The sequence below is a fragment of the Cnephaeus nilssonii genome (genome assembly GCF_951640355.1).
Source record: "Cnephaeus nilssonii genome assembly, chromosome: 6".
NCBI classification, from domain to species: Eukaryota; Metazoa; Chordata; class Mammalia; order Chiroptera; family Vespertilionidae; genus Cnephaeus; species Cnephaeus nilssonii.
In genome coordinates this window covers 786,130-806,722 of record NC_137077.1, presented here as the reverse complement: position 1 = coordinate 806,722, position 20,593 = coordinate 786,130, and the positions used below count along the sequence as shown (strand labels likewise).

Sequence of the window (20,593 nt, the reverse complement as noted above, 5' to 3'; positions counted from 1 at the left end):
GACCCTAATTAATTCTCCATCAGCCGGTTCCCGGGAGCGAACTGAGAACAATTAAAATGATGCACGAGGCAGGGGGTTTAGAAACTCAGAAGGTGAAGGGAGAATTAGCTCAGCGCGCAATTAGACTTCCTGTGCCTGCGCGGTGTGAGCGTGCTCGCCGCGCACGGCGGCCTATCTTTAGCCTGGATCGCTCATAAATACCCTCCGGGCTGCTTTCAACTCAAAAAGGCTCAGAAGTTTTTTAACGACATTAAGTGGCTAATTACTTCATACGTTGTTAAAATAGCTCCTATTGCGAAGTCTAATACGACAACAAAAGTTGCAAAAGCAAGTTTTTAAAGGAGCTCCTGGGGCTCAGTTCCCTGGGCGTCCAGGATGATGCACCCCGAGTCCCAGCCGTGACCCCAGGCCGCGGTCACTGCTGTTGCAGACGTGACGCGAGAAGAGCCTGACCCAGCCCGCCGCCGCTGGTCCAGGCGGAGGGCGCCCCGAGCGCGGGTGCCCACGAGCAGGTGACAGCAGACTGTTCCTGACCCTGAGGCGTGCCAGCTGGGCAGGGTGCCGCCTGTCAGGCACACACGTCGGGTCCCTGGGCCCGGCCCCTGGCGAGCACGGCTCCCACGTGAGAGCCCTCCCGCCCCCACGGCTCCCCGACTGTCTCCGGTGGTGCCCGTTGTTTGGAATTACACACCGGAGACCGCCCGGCCCTCCCGTTCCCGGGCGCCTTGGGGGTGTTGGTTGAGGTTATTGAGGTGAAATCTGAGCGCCATTCTTGGGGCTGTTTTCAGCGGGTGACTTCACACTTGCTTCGGAGGCAGCTGCTGAGCCTCAGAGAGAAGGTAGACCCCACGTGGCCGTGGGTGGTGGGAGGTTGGAGGGAGGACACAGTGAGCACCCGATTTTCCTCGTTTGAATGCTGAGCCCGGGGGTCAGTGTGGCATAGGCCTCGTCTCCGCGTGCGAAGGGCACATGCTGGGCTGTGGGAGTGCCCGTGGCCTGGCTGGGTGCAGCCACCCTCCCCCTCCGAGACCCGCTGCTGCACTGGCCTCGTGCCGGGTGTTGAGAGTGTTCTTGTCTGAAAGTTAGCATTTCAAGGTGGGCACGTATGTGCTGGGTCCGAGGCTCCCAGTGCACACAGGCAGGTGTGACACACCGGGCCCACGGGGCAGAGGCAGGGGGGAGGCGCCCAGCTCCCCTGGGGTTAGGGGGGAGGGGGAGGCCCAGCTCCCTGGGGTTAGGGGGGAGGGGGAGGCGCCCAGCTCCCCTGGGGTTAGGGGGGAGGGGGAGGCCCAGCTCCCTGGGGTTAGGGGGGAGGGGGAGGCCCAGCTCCCTGGGGTTAGGGGGGAAGGGGAGGCCCAGCTCCCCTGGGGTTAGGGGGGAGGGGGAGGCCCAGCTCCCTGGGGTTAGGGGGGAGGGGGAGGCCCAGCTCCCTGGGGTTAGGGGGGAAGGGGAGGCCCAGCTCCCTGGGGTTAGGGGGGAAGGGGAGGCCCAGCTCCCCTGGGGTTAGGGGGGAAGTGACATGGCCCGGCCCAGCCACTCGCCGCCCTCACTGGCTCTGTGGCCGAGGCAGCCCTGTGGTTCTGTGAAGCGGCCGCCAAGCTGTGCTCACAGCGGTGGGGTGAGCAGGGCAGTGCCCAGTCCACGTGTGGCTGGAAGTGATGCACTGGGTGCAGCAGAGGGGTGTCCGCTGGGTCTCTGCACCCAGCACGTGCCGGACCCCGTTAGCGCCCGCCGTGCCTCGGCGCCTCTGCCACGCTCCTTGCCACGTGGGCCAGGAGGCCGGGAGGGACTGCCGCTCCCTCAGGCCACACCCTGCACCGCGCCCACTGCCTGGCTCCATGCAGGGCTGCACGGTAGGTGGAGGGGCCTGGCCCCCCGATCTGAATTACCCAGCTCGGGAGCACCCGCCAGAGCTGGGTCAGAGGTCAGCGAGCCTGTCCTCGGCCGTCGTGGCGGTGCGTCTCGTGGGCTGGTCCCCATGCTCCAGCGTGAAGGGCGGACGGCTCCAGGCCGGAGAGAAGGCTTGGTTCTGGGGGCAGATTTGAATGTACATCTGAAAGTTCTAATTTATTAAAGGCTTTCTTTTGGGGCCGGTCTGTGCAATAGATTTTCTCTCCCTCTCAATTCTCTCTTAAAATTTAATGCTGCCGTAAAAATGATGGATAAGAAATTATTCCAGGAAAGATGATGCTGAAAGGCTCCCTCCCTGTGAGGCAGAAGCGCAGACTTGCGAGGAAGGAGCCGGGCCCCGGGGCCTCTGGGAAGGAGGAGCCGTGTGCGCTACGGAAACCGCGCTGCGTGCCCCTCTTCTGGGCGCTGGCAGCGCCACGTCCACCTTGTGCGGCCAGCGCCTTTACGCACAGCCACGTCCTGTCACGTCCTGCCTCCTGGAGCTCACTGTGCAGCCCCCCACTAAGGACCCGCGATCACAGCAAAGGAGTGGGGGCCGAGTCCCCACACTGAGGTCGGAGAGGTCCATGTGACGGGCAGCCTCGCCACAGTTCCTGCCCGTGTGGTTATGAGCCGTGTGAGGCTGCCGACCACAGGCCGACGAGGCGGGGAGACGTTATGGAAGCCGAGACCTCAGCGCACGTGCCTGCCGCGGTCTGAGGCCAGCGGGGCCAGCAGCGCTCTGTCCCCAGTAGAACGGCGACGTCGTTCCAGGCCGGCTGGTAGGAACCACAGGATTAAAGACCCGTCAGATCTGACACCCCGACTGTCATCTCTGCCCCAGAGCAGCAGAGGTGCTGGGGCTGCTGCCGCTGACGCTGTCCTTGTTCCTGCGCACGAGGGGTCAGGGGTCAGGCCCGGCGGCGTCAGGAGGCCTCGTAGCCAGCAGGCGGCCCGGGGGCTTGCGCGCAGGGTCTCATTGGCTCTCCTCCGCAGTGAGCCCCACACCCGTTAGGAGAGTTGGGGGAAGGGCTGGCGGGTCCATGGGCTCCGTTGGACACGTCACCATGACAACCCAGGAGGTGCTGGGAGCCGCACCTTGTTCGTCCTGCCTCAGCGCATTCCAGCAACGCCACGCCGTTTCTCTGCCGAGACGTGGGCCGTCCGTGAAGCGCATCTCTCACTCCTGGGCCACACCCACTTGAGGGAGGGGCTCCCTTTCCGTGTGGGTTTGGAAAACAGGCGCACAGCCGTCTCTTGCTCAGCACCAGCTCCTCAGGAGGAGGCGGGGCCCTGTCAGCGGTGCCGCCAGGCAGCTGCCCACCCGTCCGGCCTGATGGCCCTCGGGCGCCTCTGCTGCCCATCAGACGAAGCGGAGCCTCCGCCGGCTGTCGGCTCTGCCCTCCAGGCCAGGCCCTCAGGTGGGACGGGGAGGCGTGTGCTTCCTTGGACCTCTGGACCCCGAGCCACGTGCAGCACGCGAACGGACAGGGGCCAAGGGCTGCGCGTCTGGACAGTTAACAGAAAGATGTGAAGGCTGTTCCCGTCACCAAACACCGACCGCACAAACGTAACCGGAGGATTAATTTCCTGCCCCATAACTGATAAAACGAATCCACCAAAACCCAGTAAGGATGTAGGAGAGGCCAAAATAGCAGGCAGCTTGCTGGGTCTCACCGACAGTCCAACAGCTAGAGAGGCCCAGCACGGGTCCTTCCTCTCTCACGGTGCCCAGCAACACACACACACACACACACACACACACACACACACACACACGGTGCCCGGGAAAACACACACACACACACACACACACACACACACGGTGCCCAGCAACACACACACGGTGCCCGGGAACACACACACGGTGCCCAGCAACACACACACGGTGCCCAGGAATACACACATGGTGCCCGGGAACACACACACACGGTGCCCAGCAACACACACACGGTGCCCAGCAACACACACACGGTGCCCAGCAACACACACACGGTGCCCAGCAATACACACACGGTGCCCGGGAACACACACACACGGTGCCCAGCAACACACACACGGTGCCCAGCAACACACACACGGTGCCCAGCAACACACACACGGTGCCCAGCAACACACACACGGTGCCCAGCAACACACACACGGTGCCCAGCAACACACACACGGTGCCCAGCAATACACACACGGTGCCCGGGAACACACACACGGTGCCCAGCAACACACACACGGTGCCCAGCAACACACGGTGACCAGCAACACACACACGGTGCCCAGGAACACACACACGGTGCCCAGCAACACACACACGGTGCCCAGCAACACACACACGGTGCCCAGCAACACACGGTGACCAGCAACACACACACGGTGCCCAGGAACACACACACGGTGCCCAGCAACACACACACGGTGCCCAGCAACACACACACGGTGCCCAGCAATACACACACGGTGCCCAGCAACACACACACGGTGCCCAGCAATACACACACGGTGCCCAGCAACACACACACGGTGCCCAGCAATACACACACGGTGCCCGGGAACACACACACGGTGCCCAGCAATACACACACGGTGCCCGGGAACACACACACGGTGCCCAGCAATACACACACGGTGCCCGGGAACACACACACGGTGCCCGGGAACACACACACACGGTGCCCAGCAACACACACACGGTGCCCAGCAACACACACACGGTGCCCGGGAACACACACACACGGTGCCCGGGAACACACACACACGGTGCCCAGCAACACACACACGGTGCCCAGCAACACACACACGGTGCCCAGCAACACACACACGGTGACCAGGAACACACACACGGTGCCCAGCAACACACACACGGTGCCCAGCAACACACACACGGTGCCCAGCAACACACACACGGTGCCCAGCAACACACGGTGACCAGCAACACACACACGGTGACCAGCAACACACACACGGTGACCAGGAACACACACACGGTGCCCAGCAACACACACACGGTGCCCAGCAACACACACACGGTGCCCAGCAACACACACACGGTGCCCAGCAACACACGGTGACCAGCAACACACACACGGTGCCCAGGAACACACACACGGTGCCCAGCAACACACACACGGTGCCCAGCAACACACACACGGTGCCCAGCAACACACACACGGTGACCAGGAACACACACACGGTGCCCGGGAACACACACACACGGTGACCAGCAACACACACACGGTGCCCAGCAACACACACACGGTGCCCAGCAATACACACACGGTGCCCAGCAACACACACACGGTGCCCAGGAACACACACACGGTGCCCGGGAACACACACACACGGTGCCCAGCAACACACACACGGTGCCCAGCAACACACACACGGTGACCAGGAACACACACACGGTGCCCAGCAACACACACACGGTGACCAGGAACACACACACGGTGCCCAGCAACACACACACGGTGCCCAGCAACACACACACGGTGCCCAGCAACACACACACGGTGCCCAGCAACACACACACGGTGCCCAGCAACACACACACGGTGCCCAGCAACACACACACGGTGCCCAGCAACACACACACGGTGCCCAGCAACACACACACGGTGACCAGGAACACACACACGGTGCCCAGCAACACACACACGGTGCCCAGCAACACACACACGGTGCCCAGCAACACACACACGGTGCCCAGCAATACACACACGGTGCCCGGGAACACACACACACGGTGCCCAGCAACACACACACGGTGCCCGGGAACACACACACACGGTGCCCAGCAACACACACACGGTGCCCAGGAACACACACACGGTGCCCGGGAACACACACACACGGTGCCCAGCAACACACACACGGTGCCCGGGAACACACACACACACACACACACACACACACACGGTGCCCAGCAACACACACACGGTGCCCAGCAACACACACACGGTGCCCAGCAACACACACACGGTGCCCGGGAACACACACACGGTGCCCAGCAACACACACACGGTGCCCAGCAATACACGGTGACCAGCAACACACACACGGTGACCAGCAACACACACACGGTGCCCGGGAACACACACACACGGTGCCCGGGAACACACACACACGGTGCCCGGGAACACACACACACGGTGCCCAGCAACACACACACGGTGCCCAGCAACACACACACGGTGCCCAGCAACACACACACGGTGCCCAGCAACACACACACGGTGCCCAGCAACACACACACGGTGACCAGGAACACACACACGGTGCCCAGCAACACACACACGGTGCCCGGGAACACACACACACGGTGCCCGGGAACACACACACACGGTGCCCGGGAACACACACACACGGTGCCCAGCAACACACACACGGTGACCAGCAACACACACACGGTGCCCAGCAACACACACACGGTGCCCAGCAACACACACACGGTGCCCAGCAACACACACACGGTGCCCAGCAACACACACACGGTGCCCAGCAACACACACACGGTGCCCAGCAACACACACACGGTGCCCAGCAACACACACGCGGTGCCCGGGAACACACACACGGTGCCCAGCAACACACACACGGTGCCCAGCAACACACGGTGCCCAGCAACACACACACGGTGCCCAGGAACACACACACGGTGCCCAGCAACACACACACGGTGCCCAGCAACACACACACGGTGCCCAGCAACACACGGTGACCAGCAACACACACACGGTGCCCAGGAACACACACACGGTGCCCAGCAACACACACACGGTGCCCAGCAACACACACACGGTGCCCAGCAATACACACACGGTGCCCAGCAACACACACACGGTGCCCAGCAATACACACACGGTGCCCAGCAACACACACACGGTGCCCAGCAATACACACACGGTGCCCGGGAACACACACACGGTGCCCAGCAATACACACACGGTGCCCGGGAACACACACACGGTGCCCAGCAATACACACACGGTGCCCAGCAACACACACACGGTGCCCGGGAACACACACACGGTGCCCAGCAACACACACACGGTGCCCAGCAATACACGGTGACCAGCAACACACACACGGTGACCAGCAACACACACACGGTGCCCGGGAACACACACACACGGTGCCCGGGAACACACACACACGGTGCCCGGGAACACACACACACGGTGCCCAGCAACACACACACGGTGCCCAGCAACACACACACGGTGCCCAGCAACACACACACGGTGCCCAGCAACACACACACGGTGCCCAGCAACACACACACGGTGACCAGGAACACACACACGGTGCCCAGCAACACACACACGGTGCCCGGGAACACACACACACGGTGCCCGGGAACACACACACACGGTGCCCGGGAACACACACACACGGTGCCCAGCAACACACACACGGTGCCCAGCAACACACACACGGTGCCCAGCAACACACACACGGTGCCCAGCAACACACACACGGTGCCCAGCAACACACACACGGTGACCAGGAACACACACACGGTGCCCAGCAACACACACACGGTGACCAGGAACACACACACACGGTGCCCAGCAACACACACACGGTGCCCGGGAACACACACACACGGTGCCCAGCAACACACACACGGTGCCCAGCAACACACACACACGGTGCCCAGGAACACACACACGGTGCCCGGGAACACACACACACGGTGCCCAGCAACACACGGTGACCAGCAACACACACACGGTGCCCAGGAACACACACACGGTGCCCAGCAACACACACACGGTGCCCAGCAACACACACACGGTGCCCAGCAACACACGGTGACCAGCAACACACACACGGTGCCCAGGAACACACACACGGTGCCCAGCAACACACACACGGTGCCCAGCAACACACACACGGTGCCCAGCAATACACACACGGTGCCCAGCAACACACACACGGTGCCCAGCAATACACACACGGTGCCCAGCAACACACACACGGTGCCCAGCAATACACACACGGTGCCCGGGAACACACACACGGTGCCCAGCAATACACACACGGTGCCCGGGAACACACACACGGTGCCCAGCAATACACACACGGTGCCCAGCAACACACACACGGTGCCCGGGAACACACACACGGTGCCCAGCAACACACACACGGTGCCCAGCAATACACGGTGACCAGCAACACACACACGGTGACCAGCAACACACACACGGTGCCCGGGAACACACACACACGGTGCCCGGGAACACACACACACGGTGCCCGGGAACACACACACACGGTGCCCAGCAACACACACACGGTGCCCAGCAACACACACACGGTGCCCAGCAACACACACACGGTGCCCAGCAACACACACACGGTGCCCAGCAACACACACACGGTGACCAGGAACACACACACGGTGCCCAGCAACACACACACGGTGCCCGGGAACACACACACACGGTGCCCGGGAACACACACACACGGTGCCCGGGAACACACACACACGGTGCCCGGGAACACACACACGGTGCCCAGCAACACACACACGGTGCCCAGCAACACACACACGGTGCCCAGCAACACACACACGGTGCCCAGCAACACACACACGGTGCCCAGCAACACACACACGGTGACCAGGAACACACACACGGTGCCCAGCAACACACACACGGTGACCAGGAACACACACACACGGTGCCCAGCAACACACACACGGTGCCCAGCAACACACACACACGGTGCCCAGGAACACACACACGGTGCCCGGGAACACACACACACGGTGCCCAGCAACACACACACGGTGCCCAGCAACACACACACGGTGACCAGGAACACACACACGGTGCCCAGGAACACACACACGGTGCCCAGCAACACACACACGGTGCCCAGCAACACACACACGGTGCCCGGGAACACACACACACGGTGCCCAGCAACACACACACGGTGCCCGGGAACACACACACACGGTGCCCAGCAACACACACACGGTGCCCAGCAACACACACACGGTGCCCAGCAACACACACACGGTGCCCAGCAACACACACACGGTGCCCGGGAACACACACACGGTGCCCAGCAACACACACACGGTGCCCAGCAACACACACACGGTGCCCAGCAACACACACACGGTGCCCAGCAACACACACACGGTGCCCAGCAACACACACACGGTGCCCAGCAACACACACACGGTGCCCAGCAACACACACACGGTGCCCAGCAACACACACACGGTGCCCGGGAACACACACACACACACACACACACACACACACACGGTGCCCAGCAACACACACACGGTGCCCAGCAACACACACACGGTGACCAGGAACACACACACGGTGCCCGGGAACACACACACACACACACACACACACACACGGTGCCCAGCAACACACACACGGTGCCCGGGAACACACACACGGTGCCCAGCAACACACACACGGTGCCCAGGAATACACACATGGTGCCCGGGAACACACACACACGGTGCCCAGCAACACACACACGGTGCCCAGCAACACACACACGGTGCCCAGGAACACACACACGGTGCCCAGCAACACACACACGGTGCCCAGCAACACACACACGGTGCCCAGCAATACACACACGGTGCCCAGCAACACACACACGGTGCCCAGCAATACACACACGGTGCCCAGCAACACACACACGGTGCCCAGCAATACACACACGGTGCCCGGGAACACACACACGGTGCCCAGCAATACACACACGGTGCCCGGGAACACACACACGGTGCCCAGCAATACACACACGGTGCCCAGCAACACACACACGGTGCCCGGGAACACACACACGGTGCCCAGCAACACACACACGGTGCCCAGCAATACACGGTGACCAGCAACACACACACGGTGACCAGCAACACACACACGGTGCCCGGGAACACACACACACGGTGCCCGGGAACACACACACACGGTGCCCGGGAACACACACACACGGTGCCCAGCAACACACACACGGTGCCCAGCAACACACACACGGTGCCCAGCAACACACACACGGTGCCCAGCAACACACACACGGTGCCCAGCAACACACACACGGTGACCAGGAACACACACACGGTGCCCAGCAACACACACACGGTGCCCGGGAACACACACACACGGTGCCCGGGAACACACACACACGGTGCCCGGGAACACACACACACGGTGCCCAGCAACACACACACGGTGCCCAGCAACACACACACGGTGCCCAGCAACACACACACGGTGCCCAGCAACACACACACGGTGCCCAGCAACACACACACGGTGACCAGGAACACACACACGGTGCCCAGCAACACACACACGGTGACCAGGAACACACACACACGGTGCCCAGCAACACACACACGGTGCCCGGGAACACACACACACGGTGCCCAGCAACACACACACGGTGCCCAGCAACACACACACACGGTGCCCAGGAACACACACACGGTGCCCGGGAACACACACACACGGTGCCCAGCAACACACGGTGACCAGCAACACACACACGGTGCCCAGGAACACACACACGGTGCCCAGCAACACACACACGGTGCCCAGCAACACACACACGGTGCCCAGCAACACACGGTGACCAGCAACACACACACGGTGCCCAGGAACACACACACGGTGCCCAGCAACACACACACGGTGCCCAGCAACACACACACGGTGCCCAGCAATACACACACGGTGCCCAGCAACACACACACGGTGCCCAGCAATACACACACGGTGCCCAGCAACACACACACGGTGCCCAGCAATACACACACGGTGCCCGGGAACACACACACGGTGCCCAGCAATACACACACGGTGCCCGGGAACACACACACGGTGCCCAGCAATACACACACGGTGCCCAGCAACACACACACGGTGCCCGGGAACACACACACGGTGCCCAGCAACACACACACGGTGCCCAGCAATACACGGTGACCAGCAACACACACACGGTGACCAGCAACACACACACGGTGCCCGGGAACACACACACACGGTGCCCGGGAACACACACACACGGTGCCCGGGAACACACACACACGGTGCCCAGCAACACACACACGGTGCCCAGCAACACACACACGGTGCCCAGCAACACACACACGGTGCCCAGCAACACACACACGGTGACCAGGAACACACACACGGTGCCCAGCAACACACACACGGTGCCCGGGAACACACACACACGGTGCCCGGGAACACACACACACGGTGCCCGGGAACACACACACGGTGCCCAGCAACACACACACGGTGCCCAGCAACACACACACGGTGCCCAGCAACACACACACGGTGCCCAGCAACACACACACGGTGCCCAGCAACACACACACGGTGACCAGGAACACACACACGGTGCCCAGCAACACACACACGGTGACCAGGAACACACACACACGGTGCCCAGCAACACACACACGGTGCCCGGGAACACACACACACGGTGCCCAGCAACACACACACGGTGCCCAGCAACACACACACACGGTGCCCAGGAACACACACACGGTGCCCGGGAACACACACACACGGTGCCCAGCAACACACACACGGTGCCCAGCAACACACACACGGTGACCAGGAACACACACACGGTGCCCAGGAACACACACACGGTGCCCAGCAACACACACACGGTGCCCAGCAACACACACACGGTGCCCGGGAACACACACACACGGTGCCCAGCAACACACACACGGTGCCCGGGAACACACACACACGGTGCCCAGCAACACACACACGGTGCCCAGCAACACACACACGGTGCCCAGCAACACACACACGGTGCCCAGCAACACACACGGTGCCCGGGAACACACACACGGTGCCCAGCAACACACACACGGTGCCCAGCAACACACACACGGTGCCCAGCAACACACACACGGTGCCCAGCAACACACACACGGTGCCCAGCAACACACACACGGTGCCCAGCAACACACACACGGTGCCCGGGAACACACACACACGGTGCCCAGCAACACACACACGGTGCCCGGGAACACACACACACACACACACACACACACACACACGGTGCCCAGCAACACACACACGGTGCCCAGCAACACACACACGGTGACCAGGAACACACACACGGTGCCCGGGAACACACACACACACACACACACACACACACGGTGCCCAGCAACACACACACGGTGCCCGGGAACACACACACGGTGCCCAGCAACACACACACGGTGCCCAGGAATACACACATGGTGCCCGGGAACACACACACACGGTGCCCAGCAACACACACACGGTGCCCAGCAACACACACACGGTGCCCAGCAACACACACACGGTGCCCAGCAACACACACACGGTGCCCAGCAACACACACACGGTGCCCAGCAATACACACACGGTGCCCGGGAACACACACACACGGTGCCCAGCAACACACACACGGTGCCCAGCAACACACACACGGTGCCCAGCAACACACACACGGTGCCCAGCAACACACACACGGTGCCCAGCAACACACACACGGTGCCCAGCAACACACACACGGTGCCCAGCAATACACACGCGGTGCCCGGGAACACACACACGGTGCCCAGCAACACACACACGGTGCCCAGCAACACACGGTGACCAGCAACACACACACGGTGCCCAGGAACACACACACGGTGCCCAGCAACACACACACGGTGCCCAGCAACACACGGTGACCAGCAACACACACACGGTGCCCAGGAACACACACACGGTGCCCAGCAACACACACACGGTGCCCAGCAACACACACACGGTGCCCAGCAATACACACACGGTGCCCAGCAACACACACACGGTGCCCAGCAATACACACACGGTGCCCAGCAACACACACACGGTGCCCAGCAATACACACACGGTGCCCGGGAACACACACACGGTGCCCAGCAATACACACACGGTGCCCGGGAACACACACACGGTGCCCAGCAATACACACACGGTGCCCGGGAACACACACACGGTGCCCGGGAACACACACACACGGTGCCCAGCAACACACACACGGTGCCCAGCAACACACACACGGTGCCCGGGAACACACACACACGGTGCCCGGGAACACACACACACGGTGCCCAGCAACACACACACGGTGCCCAGCAACACACACACGGTGCCCAGCAACACACACACGGTGACCAGGAACACACACACGGTGCCCAGCAACACACACACGGTGCCCAGCAACACACACACGGTGCCCAGCAACACACACACGGTGCCCAGCAACACACGGTGACCAGCAACACACACACGGTGACCAGCAACACACACACGGTGACCAGGAACACACACACGGTGCCCAGCAACACACACACGGTGCCCAGCAACACACACACGGTGCCCAGCAACACACACACGGTGCCCAGCAACACACGGTGACCAGCAACACACACACGGTGCCCAGGAACACACACACGGTGCCCAGCAACACACACACGGTGCCCAGCAACACACACACGGTGCCCAGCAACACACACACGGTGACCAGGAACACACACACGGTGCCCGGGAACACACACACACGGTGACCAGCAACACACACACGGTGCCCAGCAACACACACACGGTGCCCAGCAATACACACACGGTGCCCAGCAACACACACACGGTGCCCAGGAACACACACACGGTGCCCGGGAACACACACACACGGTGCCCAGCAACACACACACGGTGCCCAGCAACACACACACGGTGACCAGGAACACACACACGGTGCCCAGCAACACACACACGGTGACCAGGAACACACACACGGTGCCCAGCAACACACACACGGTGCCCAGCAACACACACACGGTGCCCAGCAACACACACACGGTGCCCAGCAACACACACACGGTGACCAGCAACACACACACGGTGACCAGGAACACACACACGGTGCCCAGCAACACACACACGGTGCCCAGCAACACACACACGGTGCCCAGCAACACACACACGGTGCCCAGCAATACACACACGGTGCCCGGGAACACACACACACGGTGCCCAGCAACACACACACGGTGCCCGGGAACACACACACACGGTGCCCAGCAACACACACACGGTGCCCAGGAACACACACACGGTGCCCGGGAACACACACACACGGTGCCCAGCAACACACACACGGTGCCCGGGAACACACACACACACACACACACACACACACACGGTGCCCAGCAACACACACACGGTGCCCAGCAACACACACACGGTGCCCAGCAACACACACACGGTGCCCGGGAACACACACACGGTGCCCAGCAACACACACACGGTGCCCAGCAATACACGGTGACCAGCAACACACACACGGTGACCAGCAACACACACACGGTGCCCGGGAACACACACACACGGTGCCCGGGAACACACACACACGGTGCCCGGGAACACACACACACGGTGCCCAGCAACACACACACGGTGCCCAGCAACACACACACGGTGCCCAGCAACACACACACGGTGCCCAGCAACACACACACGGTGCCCAGCAACACACACACGGTGACCAGGAACACACACACGGTGCCCAGCAACACACACACGGTGCCCGGGAACACACACACACGGTGCCCGGGAACACACACACACGGTGCCCAGGAACACACACACGGTGCCCGGGAACACACACACACGGTGCCCAGCAACACACACACGGTGCCCAGCAACACACACACACGGTGCCCAGGAACACACACACGGTGCCCGGGAACACACACACACGGTGCCCAGCAACACACACACGGTGCCCAGCAACACACACACGGTGACCAGGAACACACACACGGTGCCCAGGAACACACACACGGTGCCCAGCAACACACACACGGTGCCCAGCAACACACACACGGTGCCCAGCAACACACACACGGTGCCCAGCAACACACACACGGTGCCCAGCAACACACACACGGTGCCCAGCAACACACACACGGTGCCCAGCAACACACACACGGTGCCCAGCAACACACACACGGTGCCCAGCAACACACACACGGTGCCCGGGAACACACACACACGGTGCCCAGCAACACACACACGGTGCCCGGGAACACACACACGGTGCCCGGGAACACACACACACACACACACACACACACACACGGTGCCCAGCAACACACACACGGTGCCCAGCAACACACACACGGTTACCAGGAACACACACACGGTGCCCGGGAACACACACACACACACACACACACACACACGGTGCCCAGCAACACACACACGGTGACCAGGAACACACACACGGTGCCCAGGAATACACACATGGTGCCCAGGAACACACACACGGTGCCCAGCAACACACACACGGTGCCCAGGAACCATGGGGACGAGTGTGAGACGCACACGGTGCCCAGGAACCAGGGGGCGAGTGTGAGACGCACACGGTGCCCAGGAACCATGGGGACGAGTGTGAGACGCACACGGTGCCCAGGAACCAGGGGGCGAGTGTGAGACGCACACGGTGCCCAGGAACCATGGGGACGAGTGTGAGACGCACACGGTGCCCAGGAACCAGGGCGACGAGTGTGAGATGTGGAAGGTGGACTCGCAGTGCTCTCATCTAACCTGACAGGATGAAGCTAGAAATCAGCAAGAGGAGGTCTAAAAAGCGCCCCCGTCTTGAAAACGAAGCAGCACACACACTTCTAAAGAGCCGGTCAGAGAAGTCAGAGGGAAGTGAGATAATGTGTGAACTGAATGACTCATGAGAAGTAACATCAGAACTTGTGGGTGCAGCCAAAGCGGTGCTCTGAGAGCTCGCATCTTCCCGGAAAGGCTACATCCGAAAAGAAGAAGGACTGAAAGTAATTTCGCTTCCACCTGTAGAAGCCGGAAAGGAGAGGAATCCCCCAGGGAGCAGAAGGGAGGGGCCGAGAACGGCAGCCGTCAGGGAGACGGGAAACAGTCATGAAATAGGAACGGGGAAATTCTTGGAGGGCGCAGATGATCCGCCTGAGCACGAGAGAAACCAGCCTCAAAAGTGACGTCATCCGGTGCCCCCACTTATACGTCACGTCACTGTGACGTCATCCAGTGTTCCCCCCCCCCCCCCCCCCCCGTCTACATCACCTGACAGACATCGTGCCTCCAGACGGGTGGGGGGTGGGGTGCGGAGGGCCGCTCTGCCGTGTTTGAATTTGGGGAAGGAGGGGCCCCCGCCAGGGCAGCCGAGCTGGTGGCAGGCGCAGCCCTCACCGGCGCCCGCAGCATGGAGGTCCCAGCGCTGGGGCGGAGCGCGTCGGGAGGGTGTGTGGCTGCTCAAACCGTTAAGCCCTCTGTGCGGCCCCTCTTGGCACCTGGGCCCGCACTGGCAGTGCCCTTTAGAGCTGAGGAGGCCGCGGCCTGGCGCTGGAGACCCGGACGCCGGCTTAGAGTCTCCGACGTTCCTGGCGTGTCCTCGGTGAGCGGCCAGTGAAGCCGGTGGCCTTGGAGTGGCGCGTCCTGCCCTCCACGCTGTGGCCTCGTCTAGGCGGGTGAGAGCCTGAGGAGAAAAACGACGCCTCCCCACGCGGCAGGAGCTGCCTCTGGACAGCCTGTGACCTGCCTGCAGCCAGCCCGGTCCCCACGGCCTGTGACCTGCCTGCAGCCAGCCCGGTCCCCACGGCCTGTGACCTGCCTGCAGCCAGCCCGGTCCCCACGGCCTGTGACCTGCCTGCAGCCAGCCCGGTCCCCACGGCCTGTGACCTGCCTGCAGCCAGCCCGGTCCCCACGGCCTGTGACCTGCCTGCAGCCAGCCCGGTCCCCACGGCCTGTGACCTGCCTGCAGCCCAGCCCTGGTCCCCACGGCCTGTGACCTGCCTGCAGCCAGCCCGGTCCCCACGGCCTGTGACCTGCCTGCAGCCCAGCCCTGGTCCCCACGGCCTGTGACCTGCCTGCAGCCAGCCCCGGTCCCCGCGGCCTGTGACCTGCCTGCAGCCCAGCCCTGGTCCCCACGGCCTGTGACCTGCCTGCAGCCAGCCCCGGTCCCCGCCGGCACCTCCCCTTCAGGCTCGGGTCCTCCCAGCCCCGCATACAGGGGCCGCTCCTAGAACCAGGCAGCGTCTGGGAGCGCCCTGAATCCCAGCGTGTCAGCCTCGTTCGCGGGCGCGCTGCCTCTGAGAGACACGGGGCGGGGGCGGGGGTGGGCGGGTGGAGGGTGACTTCTCTTGTTTGCACCGAGGGCCTGTGGCCACGTGGGTTTCCCTACGCATCGTCTTGCTGACGGCCATTGCATGTGTCAGACATGAAGCGAGGGCTTACTGCATGTATGCTGTAGACACGCGCGCACACACACACACACACACACACACACACACACACACCCTCGGTTCTGTTTCTCCAGGGAACCCCGGCTAAGACATCGACCAAAGAATAAACGTTTATTAGGAACCTTTAGATGTTTTAGTATTCTTCCTCTTACGTTTTTTCTCTTGCACTTCATGGCTTTAGAATGTTCATTTCAGTTAGAAGTTACTGCTATGTGAGAGTGACCCCCCAAACCCCAGGGCTGAGGGCAGATGGTGGGTCACCCCTTTCCCAGCCCAGCTCCCGGCTCCTGTGACGCAGGCTGAACGTGACGGCTGCGCCTTGGTCGTGTCACCGTCGGGAATGTTCTCAGACGTGGACAGACACATGCCGACCAGTGTCCGCAGGCGATCACGGAGCCGGGTGGAGAGGGAGGTCAGCCGCTCCGGGCCAGCGGGCGCTGGCTCCCTGACGCCGGGGCCGGGCTGTGGAATGAGCCGTGATTACAGCTCCGTTACCGCGCGGCCCAGCCTCGGCGTGGGTGCACACCAAGCCGCCGGGCCGCGTCCCGCAGGTGGCCATGGTGCGGGGCCGGGTGAATATTTCAGGGGAGACTGCGGGTGCAGTGCGGGGGTGCGCTGGGAGCGAGCAGGAATGGGAGCAGCTCCTGTCACGTGAGCCCTGAGGACGGCGTCCCCATCGCCGCGCAGGCGGGAGCAGCCCGGTGCCAGCAGGCCGGCGCTTCATTTCAGCGCCAGAAATTGCCAGGAGAGCTTAACGATGCAATTAAAGGTGAAGAACGGCTCCTTTTATTACGTTTTCTCTTTTAGAAAAAATAGAAGGAAAACCGTTTCTTTGCCTGATTTCCTGCCCCGTAAAAACTGCTTGTCATACCTCAGTAATTTGCATTTAGTTAATCTGCAGTCGTTTCGAACTTTAATTTTTCGTGTTGTAAGCAGAACGAGTCCCGCTGCAGAGCCTGGAGCACAGTTCTGAGGAGGACGGGAAGGGGTCTAGCTTTTGCTTCTGCCGCCAGCCGCTCCCTGGAGGCGAGGCGGGCAGGCCGGGCGGCGCCTCTGGGTGGTGTTGCTCATCCCCGAGTGGCCCCCAGAACCCCGGCCAGGAGGGCGGGGCCACGTGCCTCAGCCGGGGCCTCGACCTGGAGAAGGCGCTGAGGGGATGTCCAAGGTCATGGAGGTCAGGGCCGAGGATGGGGTGCACTCAGGCCAGAGTCTGAATTGCCGCCGGGGGCCGGGCCACCGAGCACAACTGTCCCTGCAGGCGCCCGTCTGCCGCCGCGGAAGGACCACGCACAGACGTGTTGGTGACACCCCGTGTCGGTGTGAGGGTGCGGGGCCTGTGTGCTCTCCCGCCGAAGGACGGTTAAGTTGCTTCTGAGTTCTTTGACTTTGCAAACCGCGCTCCAGGGACCTCCTCCTGCGCGTCGCCCAGGCGTAGGGGACGGTGTGTGCTCGGAGTGGGCGCAGCCACGGGGGCTGGGGCGCTCTGAGTGAGGGGTCAGCCTGAGGGCCAGCTGAGCCCGGAGAGCGGGGGAGGGCGAGGCGTGAGGGGCTCCCATCGGCCTCAGCCGCTGCACGCGGGGAGAGCGAGGCCCTGGTGTGGGGCAGGCCCGGCCCCGCTGCTGCGTCCCCTCCGCTCCGCTGGCGGGGTGGCTTCTCTGGGCGGCTGTCCCCCCGTGCCCGGCTCCCCGCCACGGGCCGGCTCCCCGCCACGGGCCGGCCTGCTGTCACGCTGGCTGTCACCTGTGCAGGAGGCACAGGCGCCCGTGTGAGCGTCCTCAACCTGCTCACCAGGCCGCGGTGCTTAAGGAGAAAACGTGTTTATTTTCTGTGACGAGGGGGGTTCTGGTGCACCGGCTGCGGTCCCGGAGCCCGGCGGCACGAGTGCGGGGGAGGGGGTGCCGGCGCCCGCCCACCCTAACCTCTCGCCTTCTCTCTTGCAGTCGGAGCCCGAGGGCTTCTCCCATTTCCACCTGTACGTGTGCGCTGCGTTCCTCGTGAGGTGGAGGAAGGAGATCCTGGAAGAGAGGGACTTCCAGGTAAGTCGGCCTTTCACAGCCTCCCGTGGACCCCGCGGCCGTGCGTTCTCTCCGCGGGCGCCGCTCGTGGGGCTGAGCCGCGACGCCTCTGCCTGGAGCTCTCCCCGGAGGCGGAGGCGGCAGGCTCCAGGAAGCCTCTGGGCCGTGTCCTCAGCGTGACGACAGCGGGGCTGACGTGGAGGGACGGGGCCAGCCTGGGGCCGGGCCCTGGGCAGCTGTGTGACTTGGGCACCCGGCTCAGCCCTCCGACCCGTTTCCTCAGCAACGTGGTGGGAGAGCCACGCTCACACCCATTCATCAGGGGCCCGTCTAGGCCGAGTCCCCAGCCCTGAGCCTGTGTGTGGCGGCCTGATGCCCGGTGCGGTTTGGCCCCTGCCTCCCGCCCCCTGCCCGGCAGGGCGGGGCTGCCTGCGGGGCAGTGACGAGAACACAGGCAGTGGCGGGGGGGGGGGGGGGGGGGGCAGGCCCGGGCTCTGCGCCTCCTCGAGCCCCTTGCCTTTCCCGTGACGGCCGGGCTGGGAGCCGGGCCTGGGGTCACGGTGCGGAGGTCGGCAGCTCCCGGGTGTTGTGGCGCTTGCTGAGGCCGGGGGGGGGGGGGGGGGGGGGGGGGGGGCGGGGGGGCAGCGTGTATCCCGCACCTGCAGGCGCAGCGTGCTTGCCGTCAGGGAGACGCTGCCCTGCCGTCCCCAGTGTGGCTTGGGCAGCTGGCCGAGGCGTTTCGCTGGCCTTCGCAGCCTGCTCCCTCACCCGAGTGGACAGAGGCCGGAGACGGGCACAGCCCAGGGCACCGCCGCGAGAGCCCCAGAGGCCGGCCAGGCCTGCGCAGTGCTGGGCTGAGGAGCCCCAAGACCGCCTGTCCCCGAAACTCAGACGAAGGGCGCTGCCGCGTGGGGTGATGGAGAGCGAGGTGTGAGCCAGTGTGTGCTGGGGACTGACTACGGGACGGGGAACGACGAGACAGGAGCGAAGCCAAGAGCCGCGTCCTGGGCCCTGGGCGCTGTTGGCGAAGTGACCTTCTAGGAAGGGACGCCCTCCCGGGAAGCGGCGTGCCGAGCCCAGGCCGCCCCACGGGAGGGAGCACGTCGGGGAGAGCTGTGGCCGCCGTCTCTGCAGTTGTCATTTGCCTGGGGAACTTGCGCGCTGAGTCATTTCCGCGGGAACAGAAGCCTGGGGGAGAACGTCCCAGGGAAAGGCGGCCTCGGGGTCGCGCCCGCCTGCGGGTGGGCGGGTGGGGGGCGGGGCCGGCAGGGCAGGGGCTCTGTCCTGCCCGTGGCTCAGACTCGCTCAGGCCCGTGTCTGGTGGCAGCCGTGGGGCCTGCTGGGCCCTCCGCGCAGAGGGGGTGTTCGGACGGGC

General features: G+C 63.4%; 1 protein-coding gene across 1 annotated transcript in view; it reads left to right on the top strand.

The window, feature by feature from the left end:
* Positions 1-19,574, top strand: part of TBC1D22A (TBC1 domain family member 22A) — a 127,662-nt gene extending 108,088 nt beyond the window's left edge. Inside the window, exon 12 of the mRNA XM_079774581.1 lies at positions 19,144-19,574. Within this exon, the coding sequence (XP_079630707.1) occupies positions 19,144-19,398 (255 nt within the window). The 3' untranslated portion in view covers positions 19,399-19,574. The remainder of the gene's footprint in view (positions 1-19,143) is intronic.
* The last annotated feature ends 1,019 nt before the right edge of the window (positions 19,575-20,593 follow it).